This window comes from Sphaeramia orbicularis, chromosome 19 (assembly GCF_902148855.1).
Source record: "Sphaeramia orbicularis chromosome 19, fSphaOr1.1, whole genome shotgun sequence".
NCBI lineage: Eukaryota > Metazoa > Chordata > Actinopteri > Kurtiformes > Apogonidae > Sphaeramia > Sphaeramia orbicularis.
This window is the reverse complement of record NC_043975.1, coordinates 35,031,186-35,044,944: the sequence shown is the minus strand read 5'-3', so window position 1 is coordinate 35,044,944 and position 13,759 is coordinate 35,031,186. Positions and strand designations below refer to the sequence as shown.

The 13,759-nt window shown below is 37.6% G+C and overlaps 1 protein-coding gene across 3 annotated transcripts in view; it reads right to left on the bottom strand.

Moving 5' to 3' along the window:
• The window catches only part of rhbdl1 (rhomboid, veinlet-like 1 (Drosophila)), a 46,486-nt gene that overhangs the window by 5,476 nt on the left and 27,251 nt on the right, over positions 1-13,759 (bottom strand). For all 3 annotated transcript variants that reach the window (XM_030121855.1, XM_030121856.1, XM_030121857.1), the window contains exons 6-7: positions 9,009-9,109; positions 2,871-2,931 (exon numbers count right to left, since the gene is read on the bottom strand). In XM_030121855.1, coding sequence (XP_029977715.1) covers positions 2,871-2,931; positions 9,009-9,109 — 162 coding nt within the window. The remainder of the gene's footprint in view (positions 1-2,870; positions 2,932-9,008; positions 9,110-13,759) is intronic.

The window sequence follows — 13,759 nt, the reverse complement described above, 5'->3', positions numbered from 1 at the left end:
CAATGTGTCACGTTGCATTTTGAGAAGCTGTTTCCCCTGTTTGTAAAACACTGAGGAGAGCTGTAACGTTCCAGCAGAGACTCACTGTGCTCTCAGTTTGGGGGCGGCAGGCACGGGACAGATGGAGGGAACATATTGCTCACTAATGAAAGTCACAGTGTATTGGCCCTCGTGTGGAGAAAAAGGACAAGTAGTGCGACTCAAATGCTTTGAAAACAAAGCAACATGTCCAATCAGAGAGCCGCTGACTCGGAGCCATTACTGATAAGAACTTGAGGAGCATGTCTGGTAATTGACTTCAAGAGGCTTTTAAACCTGGGCTCATATCAAAGATGCTCTGCCATTATGTTGAACAGTGAACAGGTGTGCACACATTACAACGCTAAGAAGAGAATTCGTATGATACACATTTATCAAACACTGTTGGGGAGTTCCACAAAACAGTATTAGGTTAGTTCAGTAAAGTGTAATGTATTCTATGTATGGCTTTTTTATGTCTGTGCTTCTGCTTTACATGTTTTGATTAGTTATTTAACATGTATCTTCATTAACTTTATCATCTATAGTTTTTTGTTGTGTATTATGAGCCTAACTAATGAACTAATGAAGTGCAACAGCATCACCAATTACGCAAACAATAATGAACAAAGCCATTATAAATAATTGGGAAAAAAACTGTTACAAAATACAAATGATACAGGCAAATACAATATGTGTTAGATGTTTTAAATTGGTATCTCATATTGTCGTATAAAGCTGTTGTGAATTATATATTCATTAACATCATCAGACTTCTCATTTTTGTTTCTGCGTGCTTATAAATGATCTACATATTTTGGTGATTTCAATTTAATATTTCTATTTGGGATGCCACTGTAACATCTGTCCGGGGACTCCAGAAGAAAAATAGCCTCTCAGCTCTCTCTGGCATTTACAGCAATGTATATTAATGGGCAATGGCCCTGTTAAATAAACCAATAAAATAAATAAAACTAGAGAGCGTTCAGAGAGAGCAAAGCTCTGCAACACCACCTAAATCCTCTACAACATAAAACGCCCAGCGTGATCAGGCAAATATATGCACATCGCTAGAGATTGGATTTTGTATTTTTGAAAACAATGACCCAAAGAATCTTCAGATAAAATATAACATAAAAATAGTGTCTTTTATAAGGATTCACCATCTTGGATGTCTCCCACTTTTCTTACTTTTATAAATACAATCAGGGTCAACATAATTTGACTTCATTTCACATTCAATACATTATATATTTTTAATTAGTTTTGACATTGCTTTGTAGAAATTTGTTTTCTCTGACATTTGACAGCATTTTATTTGTAAATTCTTGTCAGAAAAGCAAAATTATGTGGACCATGATTCCAATTCCAGAAGCAATAAAAGGGGGAAACATCTGAGAGGGTGAACATTTAATGATATTAATATATAGGCCCTGTATGTGTGCTAAATTTTAAAGCTATTTTTAATTTTACACAGTTCATGATGAAAAAAGTGGAATCCAATCCAATCAGAAGAGTTTTCATAATTTTCACTGTTATCAGGGACACACAGACACAAAAACATCAGAATAATTTGTCAAAGACTGAGGATCCCCTAAGAAATATATTGAAAATGCTGATTTAAAAAAAAAGACCTTGTTGTAGGTAATAAAATATATTAAAGTAATCAGTTATAGTTTCTGAGCTAAACACATAGATCATTAAATTACATCTACTAATCCACTTTTACGGAATATAGTACTTAAAATACACTGTCGTCCATAAAGTTAGAATAACTTTGGTTTCAGACCAGAGGCGATTTCTCAAAGACTGCGAGGGAAGCTCGGCTTCCCCTAAAATTACGAAAATTAAATAGTGAAATATGTACGGTTGTGTTGACATTTCATTGACTACAAATGTGTTAGAACACGTTCATCTCACAGACGAGTTCGTTCAGAATCAGCTTTATCACAAATCAACGGACTCGATGTTGTTCACTTCTCATACATTCCTGTTGCGCTGTTTTCTCATTCGATCTCTGCTCAGTGCGTTTGCCCGTAGATGCCCAGTGTCCATGGACTTCTATGGGACTGAGTGGAACAGTTTTTTTAATTGCCTCAAAACTGGACAGTAATTGGATAAATGCCACGATGTTGTCCCGCCCCCGGACGCTCAGCATCTCTGAGGATGAATGGAGCTGTGGGCGGAGCTCAACCGGGCTGGATGCTGGGCTTCCACGTGCTGATTGGAGGATCAGTCGAAAGGCTGAATCCCATGTGATTGACAGCTATTTTGAGATCTACTCCTTCACTTTACAGAGTTCAGTTTAATACCATTGCACATTCTGCTTGTGAAATCGAGAGAGAAACCACTATGAAATTACTCGTTCATTTCTTGCACTGTAAATAAAATACACTCATTGTACTTCCTTGTTTCAATTTAACCTAATTTCAACGTTTTCTTGTTTATTTGGTATGATAAGGTCACTGGCCATTTTCTTAAAAAGGAATGGCGGGCCAAATTTATGTTTAAATAACTTGACATTTTTTTGATGTAAGCTGACAATGAGCTTCCTCTCTCTGAAAGACGAGTAGCTGCCACTGTTTCAGACATAATTCTTTTTTATACACATCATTAATCACCTTTAATCAAGTGCAATGCTAAATCCCAGCTACACTTTATCTATCAAGAATAAACTCCAATGTCACAATCATTTCATGAGAAGAGGTAAAAAGGTTTTATTCCAACTTTATGCAGCGTACTTATAATACTTACCCGTAACTACTATCTACTACCTATTACATTCCTAAACTCACCTTCCCATCACTGATCATATAAACAACAGAAGCCCAGAGTAAACCTGGAGAACTTACTGCAAACTAGTGCCAGGATCATGCGGAGCAGCTTGTACGGGCATCTCATCCCGGCCCAGTTCTGCAACACAGAGTAAAAGTGTCTCGTCAGCGCAAACGATCACGACACAGACAACCCTTACATGAGCGTATTAACGGCCTGGCCTCGGGACATATTTAGACCAGGGAGGAAGACAAACCATATCCATGAGAAAGAGGCAGCAGCACTTAAGACTAGACTCAGAGACACGATTATACACCTGGCTGCTCTCCACTCACTGGTTCCAGCCCAGTGGCACTCTATTAATTAGGGCTAAGATAACATAACAGAAGGGGAGAATGGGCCAATAAATAGCTCTTGTGATTCTTTGGGGGGAAAAAGAACAATGGCATCCTGACTTAGAATAACACATTTGTTCGCTAGGATGAATAATTGCACCAGTCACTCCTGGCTGTGAGTACGGGAACCAGAGCCCAGCGTTTTTCCTCTTTCCTCACAAAAGAAAAAATCGGATAGTGAACGGCATGAACATTAAATACACTGAATAAAAGTATAAATAAACCCTGCTGTGTCCTAACAAAAGCACTGCACATAAGGATACAGGTGACGTTCTTGTATTTCCAATGTATGCAGCTTTATACTTCTATTCCACTACATCTCAGAGGCAAATACACTTTTTACTTCATTACATTTGTCTGACATCTTTAGTTACTTTTCTGATTACAGTTCGTATTCCCCCTTTTTGTCCAAAGAAAACTGTCACCAGATCAAATGTTCCTTATTCCCCTTCTTAATCTTAATAAACGCTAAAAACCCTCCTGGATTCAGCTGGAAAGCATCACCATAAAGCAGAAAACAGCCCTTTAAAGATCTGTGTTTTTTTGGGGTTTTTTTTAACCACAGAGTGATGCTACAAACATATGATGATACAATACTGTAGATGAAACTACACAACAGTATGTAAAGTCATTGAAATGAGCACCACCTTATTGTACAACAGTGAAATGCGACGTATACATGAACACAGTAGTAAAATGAACCCAAAATACTGCATAACACTGAAAGGAAACACTTGAATGCACAGTGACTACTATTGACTTTTCATATTTTACGTACAATTTGCTGATACTGGCACAAGGAGCAAATGATTACATTTTGGTGGTGATCGGGGTGGGGGGGGGTGGGCACTGATTTGCCTTGACAGAGGTCTGCACTCTCTGAGTGCTTTTCTAGTTTGTTTGTTTGTGTGTTAGTAAGATGACTCAAAAGTTATAGAAGGATTTGGATGAAATTTTCAAGAAATGCCGATACTTCCACAAGGAACAAATGATTAAATTTTGTTGGTGATTGGGAGGGGGGGCAGATTTTTTGTTTGTCTGTCTGTCTGTTAGCAAGATAACTCAAAAAGTTATGTAAGGATGTTGATGAAATTTTCAGGAAATGTTGATACTGGCACAAGGAACAAATGGTTAAATTTTGGTGGTGATGGGGGGGGTAAGGCCAAGGCAGACCTCTGCCTTGGCAGAGGTCTGCGCTCTCTGAGAGCTTTTCTAGTTCTGCTCATATTTCCATCCAGAGGGCCAACATGCTGTTTAGCATCTTCCATGTTTATGGGTTGGTTCTGCTGCCTGTCACTAACAGTACAACTGCCCAAATTTGCACAGGCACGACAGTAACTCTACTTGGACAAACTGCACCAAATTGTGTTGCCAGAGATGTTCAGAGTCATTCTGTGCTGCAGATGGGTTAATTGCATTCAAATTTTTTATCAGATTAATCATGATGATGGATTCATCTGCGTTAATGCATTAATTTTGACAGCCCTAATTAAATGATAATTATATTATCTTGAGTTTTTCTTGTTTGTATGTATTCTTTTTGTGTTGTTGCACGCACAATGTAAAGTTTTTCATGGAACCTAGGAAGAATAGCAGCTGTACTCCTAGTAAAACTAGACTCGGATATGACTCTACAGCCAGAACTTTTACTTGTGGTAGACTATTTTCACAGGATCTGAATGCCGCCTCCAAAAGTGTTAAAGAAAATAAGGAAAGCCAGTGCTAACAGTGTCAGAATATTCCTCCAGGGGGAGAGGTGAGCATCACAGTGGGAGCGATGCCGTCTTTCTGTTCTTTGATGGGAGACAATTTGCTTTGACATGCCTCCACTCTCACAAGGGGAGAGGGGCAATCTTCTGCCAGAGGACATCCAATCCATTTTGTCTGTTACAGATCTTATTATCAGACTGCTGACATTGAAACAGAGAAAGGTTGGGGGAATGTGATGCATGCACAGAAGGTCACATCCATAGACTTACAGTTCTTGCAGGTCAGTTAAGAAACATATGTGGAGCTTATACTGACAAGGCCTAAATAGAACAAATACAAGGGGCTAAAAGAGAAGACATAATGTTGAGTCCCAAGATGTGTTCTGACAAATATAGCTGTAGCTCTGTGACTGCAGGGGAGTCACGTTCACAGCGGTACTTGCAACATCACTGAACCTGAAAATGTCTTTTGAGCAGACCCAATGATGAATCTTGTCGACAGATGGCTGAGAACTTACTGGGCTGAAACTGGACAAGGTTTCAAGATTCCCTTCAAACAACAAAACTACACGAATACATATCAGAGCAGAACTAAGACGTGCCTTCAGGATTTCCCAACAACAAAGAAAAAGGCAGGCATCAAGTGTAATAGACCAACTAAAGTGGCTGTTAGCTGCTTTGAACGTGCAGTTACAGTTACAGTCTTCTGCTCTGGGCCTGTCAGCGTACTTTGATTTGCATTCCTGCTGGCATCTCCACTGCCCACGCTCAACAGTGGCGTTAGTTAAAGTGATTTGTCGGATGTAACACTGCCTCGAGACTTGTGGAGAATGTGGAAAACATTCCATTAAAAAAAAAAAAAGACAAAAAAAAAAAAAACTCGAGATACAAACAGCAAATGTCAAGATGAATCACTGTGTTTTCTTTACAGCTCGATACAACTTGATTTATCAATACAGTCCAACAATATGAAAGGCAATATGGGACACTGGCTGACTATTTGAATTTGGCAGTCAAGTAGTTCATTAACAGTTTATGAATCATTAAACATATGCTTTATAGATAATCTGTTGAACATTACTGACCTTATTGGACTTTCATGCATGAGTTATGAATTATTCCTCTGATTAATACTTCTTCATATTACATACTGTCACTTTAAAAAAAACTATCGATGGCCAAAAAACAAAACCTCCTATCTGCAAATTTTTAGATTTTGAGTTTTCACATTAAATGGTGAGAACAAGGATGACTCCACATTTTCAGTCTATCTGCAAGATAATCCCGCCCTTTCTTATGACATGAAGGTCACCTGACAAAAACCTCCTAGACCATACTATAATAAAACTAAAAGTTTTTTTTGTTTCCTGAAAAAAGTGATTTTTTCAGATAGGTTTTGTATTCTGGCCATCGCTATAATATTTAATGGTTTGTTTTGTCCATTCAGGAGACAGACACCAAGACTGTCCATAAAGTGATGTAAACTTTTTATTCTAATTCTTTATTTATATAAATATTCACATAAATACCAAATTTCTTATTTTTCTCTTGATATTTTCATTTTCGCACGTTTGTGTTTTTTTCTACCTGTCTTTTTCTCTGCACTTGTTGTATGTTCTTGCTGTTAACTGTGAAATTTCCCCACAGTGGTATAAATAAAGTCTTATCTTACCTTATAAAATTATCTTATCATATAAGAAAATGAAAACAAAAAACAATTAATGATTATTTCTTTGACATGTTTTTGCATCATTATCACCAGCATCTCAGATGACTGATTTAACAATACTTTTTTAATTTTAACAAACAAAACTTCATCTGAACCATATATTGTAGAAAGGCCAGGAAAAATATAACACTGAACATAAAGTTTTGAAATACTACAAATACTCCATAAACTCTTTATAGGTAGTTAATCCAAATAAAGTATTACTACATTAACAAACTTTAGTGAGAGCTTCCATATCTTGCTGACAGATGAGTAAGAGTTCACACTGCCTGTAAAATATTTCACAGCAGTCATCATGCTTGAGCAAAAAAAATATTTATCACTTTGATGTAATGGTTCTGTAGAAAAGGCAACTGAAATCTGCTGATAGTGAAAAACAGAGGACAGTAAAACCAGAGGGATATGTTCACAATCATTGTGACTTAGCCTAAAAACATTCAAGAAGGAGTTGTAGAGTAAGAGTTATTTTAAGAGCAGAGATATAAAAAAAAAAAAAAGTGAGGCGGCATAGATGATCCTGCCATTGCCAAAAAATAGTATGACATACAATCACTAAGAAATAATGGACTGGGCCATAAGAAAAATGTATTCTTTATCAAGACACTGGCATACTATTTCTGTTAAGTACAGTACTGTGCAAAAGTCCCCGGCCCACATTAGGTTTGTTGGTTTAGTAAAGTTCTAATGGCCACACATATGCATTTCACAGTCTCTGTATTAACATCCAGTCTGCATGTATGTGAAGTATGTACAGCAGGAAAAACATGTCTCAGGGAAAAAAAACCCAAAACTTTCTTCTAAAGCTTCTGTAAGAGTACTAGTGTTTAGTGTGACCTTCCTTTGTACTTAACATGTCTTTAACCCTTTTGTTCAGAAAATATGACTTTTATTGCTTTAATTTTCTGATGCTTTATACCAGGTTTCATCCAACACATGTCAGATGTTTCTGTTTCTGCTACCTCTTATCATGGGGTCAGGGGTCAAACTAAATAGTAACTTTAACCTTCGGCACCCATTTAGTTCAGTTTTGTGTGTGTGTGTTAAGGATTTGCACATATTTCCTGTATTTTTCTTGCTGTATCTGAAGAAAAGAGAATGATTGATAAATATATATGTGCACTTTACACCCTGCAAAAACAATGCTAAAGGTGGCCAGTTTTGCACAGAACTGTATATTATAACACATACTTCAACCTAGAATCTTGAAAAAATCTGGTGTGCTGTTGGGAGTTATACTATAATATACCATACATACTAAAATAACCAGGCTTCATTATCTGTCCACCATTTTCTCTCCTCCTCTTAAAAAAACTCTTAGAAGTCCTCTACTCTTTGAAGAGTTTTTCCTCTGTAGGAGCTCTCTTTAGGGTTAAGATGCTTTGTGAATAATTAGGATCTAGTCTAACAGAGTATCTGTGGTTTGAGAAGGCCAAATGTATGACTTTTTAAGATATTTTTTTAATCAAAATACTTTTTTAATCCCAGGGGAAATTATTGTGTATTACATTTATATATATATATATATATATATATATATATATATATATATATATATATATATATATATGTATATATATACACACACACACACAGACACCAAGTATACATACTAAACACTGTATCGAACACATTTATACAACAGCTATTTGTACAATATGGTGTTTTTGATCAAATTTAAGACCTTTGCTCACATAAATAACACTCCAACGGCCTCATAGTTATTGTCTTGAACAAGTCTTCTCACTTGTGGTGAATACATTTTTGGGAGCTCACACGTTGTGTAGACCTTATTTCACTTTTTCATCTACTTTTTTGGGATCCTGCACACCTTTCATTTACTGGATGTGCGTGTTGATCACCTCTTTTTTTGAACAAGTCTTAACAATGTTCCAATTCAACTACTGTTACATTTCCATTTCTCTATGAGTAATGTTTCTGCTACTGATGTTCAAGCTGCTAAAGCTCATACCTGAACCCCTCCACCATTTGAATGAGTGTTAGTGGCTCCACTCATTTCCCATCTCTGTTAAGATAAAAGGCTAAACGCTAATTCTTTACAAAAATGTCCAAAACAATTGTAATATGATTTATTGTGGCTGTGGAATTTTTAAGACCATTTATATCTATATTTAAGGACAATTAAGACCTTAAGGTAGAACAGTAATATGTAAGACTTTTTAAGGATCTGTGGACATCCTGTTTTAAGAAGTTCAATTCAATGCACCAGAATTCTATTAGAATGTCATCACCAGGATTAACCTTTATGAAGCTGCATGTTTGGTCTCAGTCCTCATACCAAGTGGCTGACTATGAGATTTTGTTTCTGTTAAAAATCCATTTTTTTAAAAATTTAACAATGTAGGCGATAATGATGGCAGTTACCATAACAACGTTGGCCAGATGGGCTGAGCACAGTGCGTAGACCCCCCCAGAACCTCCCACCACTGGAGCACGCATGTCGGTGATGGACACTGTCAGCGAGCCTGCAGAGAGAGACAGGGAGAGAGAGAGAGACAGATTAGGAACTGCAGATACGAGTGTGTGAAAGAGGAAAGACAAAGGGAGAGAGAGAGAGAGGGAGGGAGGCACGCAATGCAGTTAGGAGGATGTGTGTTTGTTTGTTTGTTGGTTTATGTGTTTGTGTGGGTTGTTCGAGAGGGAGAAGAGGACAGCGTTTTAGAGCAGATAGGGAAAACAAAGGAAGTCAGAGTCCGATTACTCATCACATGGCGACACAAGTCACCTTCCTCTGAGCATTTTTCAAAAGATCTGTACAAAAAAAAAAAAAATCTGTTCATGGGATCTGTGCTACATCAGCTGACCTTCACATGCCCTTTTATGTCATATTTTATATCTACAATACACAATAAAAACACCTCAGCACATAAACCATCCATGGTGTTAACAGAACTGTATAGGCTTAAAAATGTATTCAAGTGCTGGAAATGAATATGTGTTAATTGGATTTTGCTTCAGGATGTTGGAATGAAAAAGGAACCATCTTTAAGAGACATAAAGAGAACACAGGTGTTTCTTTTATCTGGTCTATGAGTGTACCTTGCTGAAGAGGATAATTTGCTATTTGTGTGCACTAAAGATGCCTCGTGTTGCATTCAAGTCTAATCTGGGATATGAAGGCATGGATGGAAGCCAGATATGCAGTTTAAAAAGACAATTTTTAATAGGAAAAATGAAGCAGGGGTAACGTCCGCCAGTGACAAAGGGGTATACTCATTATAAAACACATACTTTGTGGATCTGAGCAATCGGGGATATGGAGCAAATTCATTCTATTTATTCATCCAGGAGAAGCAGCACTGTGACTACATGTATACTGAAAATAAAGTCCAGGGTAAACGTCTCATGTAAATCTTGTAATGGCGTCCTTTCTGAAACTTGAGGTGCTGGAAAAAACATAACAACCCTCTATAATTCCACACAAGGGCTGAGATTTAACTTCAGGACAGATATGATACAAAAAAATAAAGCTTTTTTTTTTTTACATTTTATGCATTCAAATATAAAAATCACACATTTGTAAATTTCCAAACACCAAAGAGGTCACCTCTCATCTTAATCTCAAGCAAATCTACTATGTCTGCACTTTGTAAAGTAAAAATTCCATCACAAATTACTAACTGTATTTCAGTAAAAACAGTGGTCTGTTTCTGTAAAAATAGTACTCCTGTGCAAATTAACATAATTTTTGGGTTTCTCCATGCATTTATTCTGCCTATTTCATGGTTAAGAACCATGAAAACTGTGCTGGTCATCATGAATGAAAGTTAAAAAAAAAACTATGAGGAAACTCATGCTGCTGAAAGAGCAAAGTTAAATTCTTCAGAAAAGTCCAATCTCAAATGATGATCAGATGGATGGTGTGCATGAAAGCAATAGTAAGGAGCATTTTTTTCTATCTTTTTCTGTCTTGGGCTCTGTGTTTATGTGGTAGTGGTAGCCTATGCATAGCATCTTTGACATCAGATCCAAGGATGATGATTGATGTATATGCTTGATGTATTTTTGTGATGGATTTAATAGCTCCTTAATTTAGCCAAAGCAGGAGGCTGTTGTGACTTAACCCAAAAGGTGGTTTAAAAGGGCAGAAAACACCACATCACTAGCTACCTATATATCTTTCCAAGTTTTCTCCTCTAATTTTAAAACAAAACCAGTTGCCCACAATAACACACATTCAGTAAAACAGTTTGCTAGGTCAGCAAAGCTAGGTTGTTAAAAGAAAATCCTCACGCAAATACTATCTGCAGTTGTCTGTTGTTGCAGAGTTGCATTTGCAAAAGGTACATGTGCCAAACAACCAAATAAATGTCTGAAAATGACTTACATAGCCTGCTGTTTTAATAAGTATGTGAAGGTGTAATCCTAAATGTGGTTTAGCACACCTCCATCACATAAAAAGCCTTGAAGTGGGACAGAATCCCAAGTAGGCGAAATCACAGTGGCAGTTGCTTGCGAGGACAGCGTCAGCCTCTGTTAATTATGCAAATGAACTGATAAGGGAAGCGGAGAGGGCTGATAAAACAAAACAGCCTCTTTTTAATCACAGCTGGGGTTTGCTGGAGTTGTGATCTCAGATCTATAATGCATGTTGTAACATTCATATTCTGTGTGTGCGCGCCGTGGGACTGTGCAGAGTAAACAGCGTCTTAAAGAACGCCTTGTCAGCCCGCGATGGCAGCGATGATCATGCAAAGACAGATGGTAATCAGAGCCTGTTCCTGACTCATTCATCTCTCCTCTGTCTGACACCTATGCATTTACTTGATGTGGATTTATGGGGCATACGAAGGTTGGTGCTGCAGCTAAAGATTTGACAAGATTCGCAGTGCCCCTTTTTTAGTAGTTCCACAAAATTGTAATTACACAGTGAAGCATCCAGTATGTGGTCTCTGATCTCTTCAAAGGAAAAGGAAAACTGAAGTGGAGCTACTGCAGCAGCAGCAGCAGTGTCTCAGTTTCTCTTGTACTTTTTCTGCAGAGCTTCCAAACTTTCCTGCAGTTCCTTTGTTACTTTTATGAATTTTATATAGTGGGAAGCGATATTGATGGAATATTGATAGAGTCATAAAAGACACTATGTTTTAATTTTTGCAATTTTTAGGCCAAACACATTGTTTAATTATTAAACATTTAAAGTATGTGCATATATAAATACCTCTCTCCTTCACATAGTTATTGTCATAATAAAAAAACCAACACAAAAAACACAAAAAAAAGATGTTTTTTTTTTTTTTTTGGAGCAACTGAAAATCTATTATTAACTGGATTCTTTTTAAAGAGATGATCATTATATTACGTCTTCAGAGTATGCCACTTCAAATTCTTTCTTTCTGCAGAGTCTGAGGTTACACAAAAACTGTAATCACACTCTTGTCTTTTTTTCCTGCTACTGACCAACAGCCACTTTTCAGAAAATGGCTGTTGTTTTCTTTGAATCTTGCCCAAGGAAGATATTTTAGATCAAAACATTACCTACCACAAGACAATGTGTTAAGAAGAGTTAAATAGAGAATGAAATTACCCACTCAGAGCCAAACAGCGTGCAGACTCTTATTTTTTTTTATGACTACAAATGACAATTTTTGTTTGGCACTTGGATTGTGCACACTTGGTGAATCTTTTGCTGTTTTAGCAAAGTGAAATCACCATAACAGGTTTAAAGTCACATCTAACCGATGCCAATCACATGCCAAAACACTATGCATGCCGGTGGCACCTTTTAGAGTACTTGCTCTGTTAATGTTATTCTAGCTCTTGTATGGGTGTTGACTTAACATGTCACTGAAGTAAAGCATAGAATTGTGTAGGTAGTTAGATAGCAGAGAGACAGAGTATTTCTGGTGTTTTGAGTCCAAGGTAACAGGATGAGTTTCCAGAGTGTGACAGGAATCACTGCAAACTTATTATTTGGAGCAGAAAAGATGGTGCCATCCCTCAGGGCTTCAAACTGTTTCTCATGCAAACCAATGAGTGTTGCGATGTTTCACTATGTCCACTTTGCATACAGACTATAATAACAATGAGCAAGCCTCTTGAAGTATGTGGAATACATTTTGACACTGATAAAGCATCTTTAGGAGACATGTAGTCCTGTGTTTGCTGATAATATGACAATATTTAACAGTAGATCAGGCTACCTCTTCGTCAGGGATGTGACACCACCATCTGTATATGAGGAAGAGGAGAAAACCCGTAGGAAGTGATGAGATCCACAGGGAGGAAACAAACTGCTCTCTCCTCCTGCTCCCTCTGCTTTGGTGCTTTGCTCCAAAATACAGTATGAATATTAAACAGGCCTGTCATGTGGGTTCTCCTGCTTAGGGGGATTTAAGATTTAGGATCCTTGCACTCGGCAGCAGCTGAGACGTGAGGTGTACGATTATTTCAGTGCACTGCTGACACTTTCCATCTTATGCACAGATTATTTATTGTTGCCAACCTGAAGCCATCATCGGCACCCTCAAATCTTTTTGTGAGCTTGCAACATCCACAAGTGCACTGTGGTGTGGACAGTTAAAATGATGAACTTTGTCCAGAGTATAGGTCAACTACACACTCAGGGCTATACTCTATATCTACTGCAGTATAATCCCCACTGCAGCTCAGAGAACAGAGCTGCTGTCAAACTAAACTTGCCACACCATTACGGTTACTCCAGGGTGCCCTTAAGCTATGGGTCAACTTTGTATGTTTCAGTCTCTCTGGGATAAGGTGCAGAAAAGGGATGGTAAGCTGATCTGAGGCCAGAGTTTGACAGTGCCTAAGGCATTGCCTCTCTATAGCCACTCCAGTGGAAACTGCACCAGAGCACAGTAAATACTCCAATAAAATAAACTCCTCTAATCCTTGAAAAATATGGCAAATCAGACCTCTGTGCAAATACTTAAAAACCCGCTGTCTGCTTTCTAGTGGTTGTGCAGCTATTGACTATTACTGCAGCTATTTATATTCTATCAAGAGAACGCAGACCCCTGAGGAAGTTCACTAATGCAGGGTGTTCATGAACAAATTAAAGGTGTTAAACATGTAAATGGCTGTGGCTGCCTGGATTAAAATTTTAATATGTATGATTTAAGTGTCGATATGTATCTCACATTCGTTTTGTTCCAATT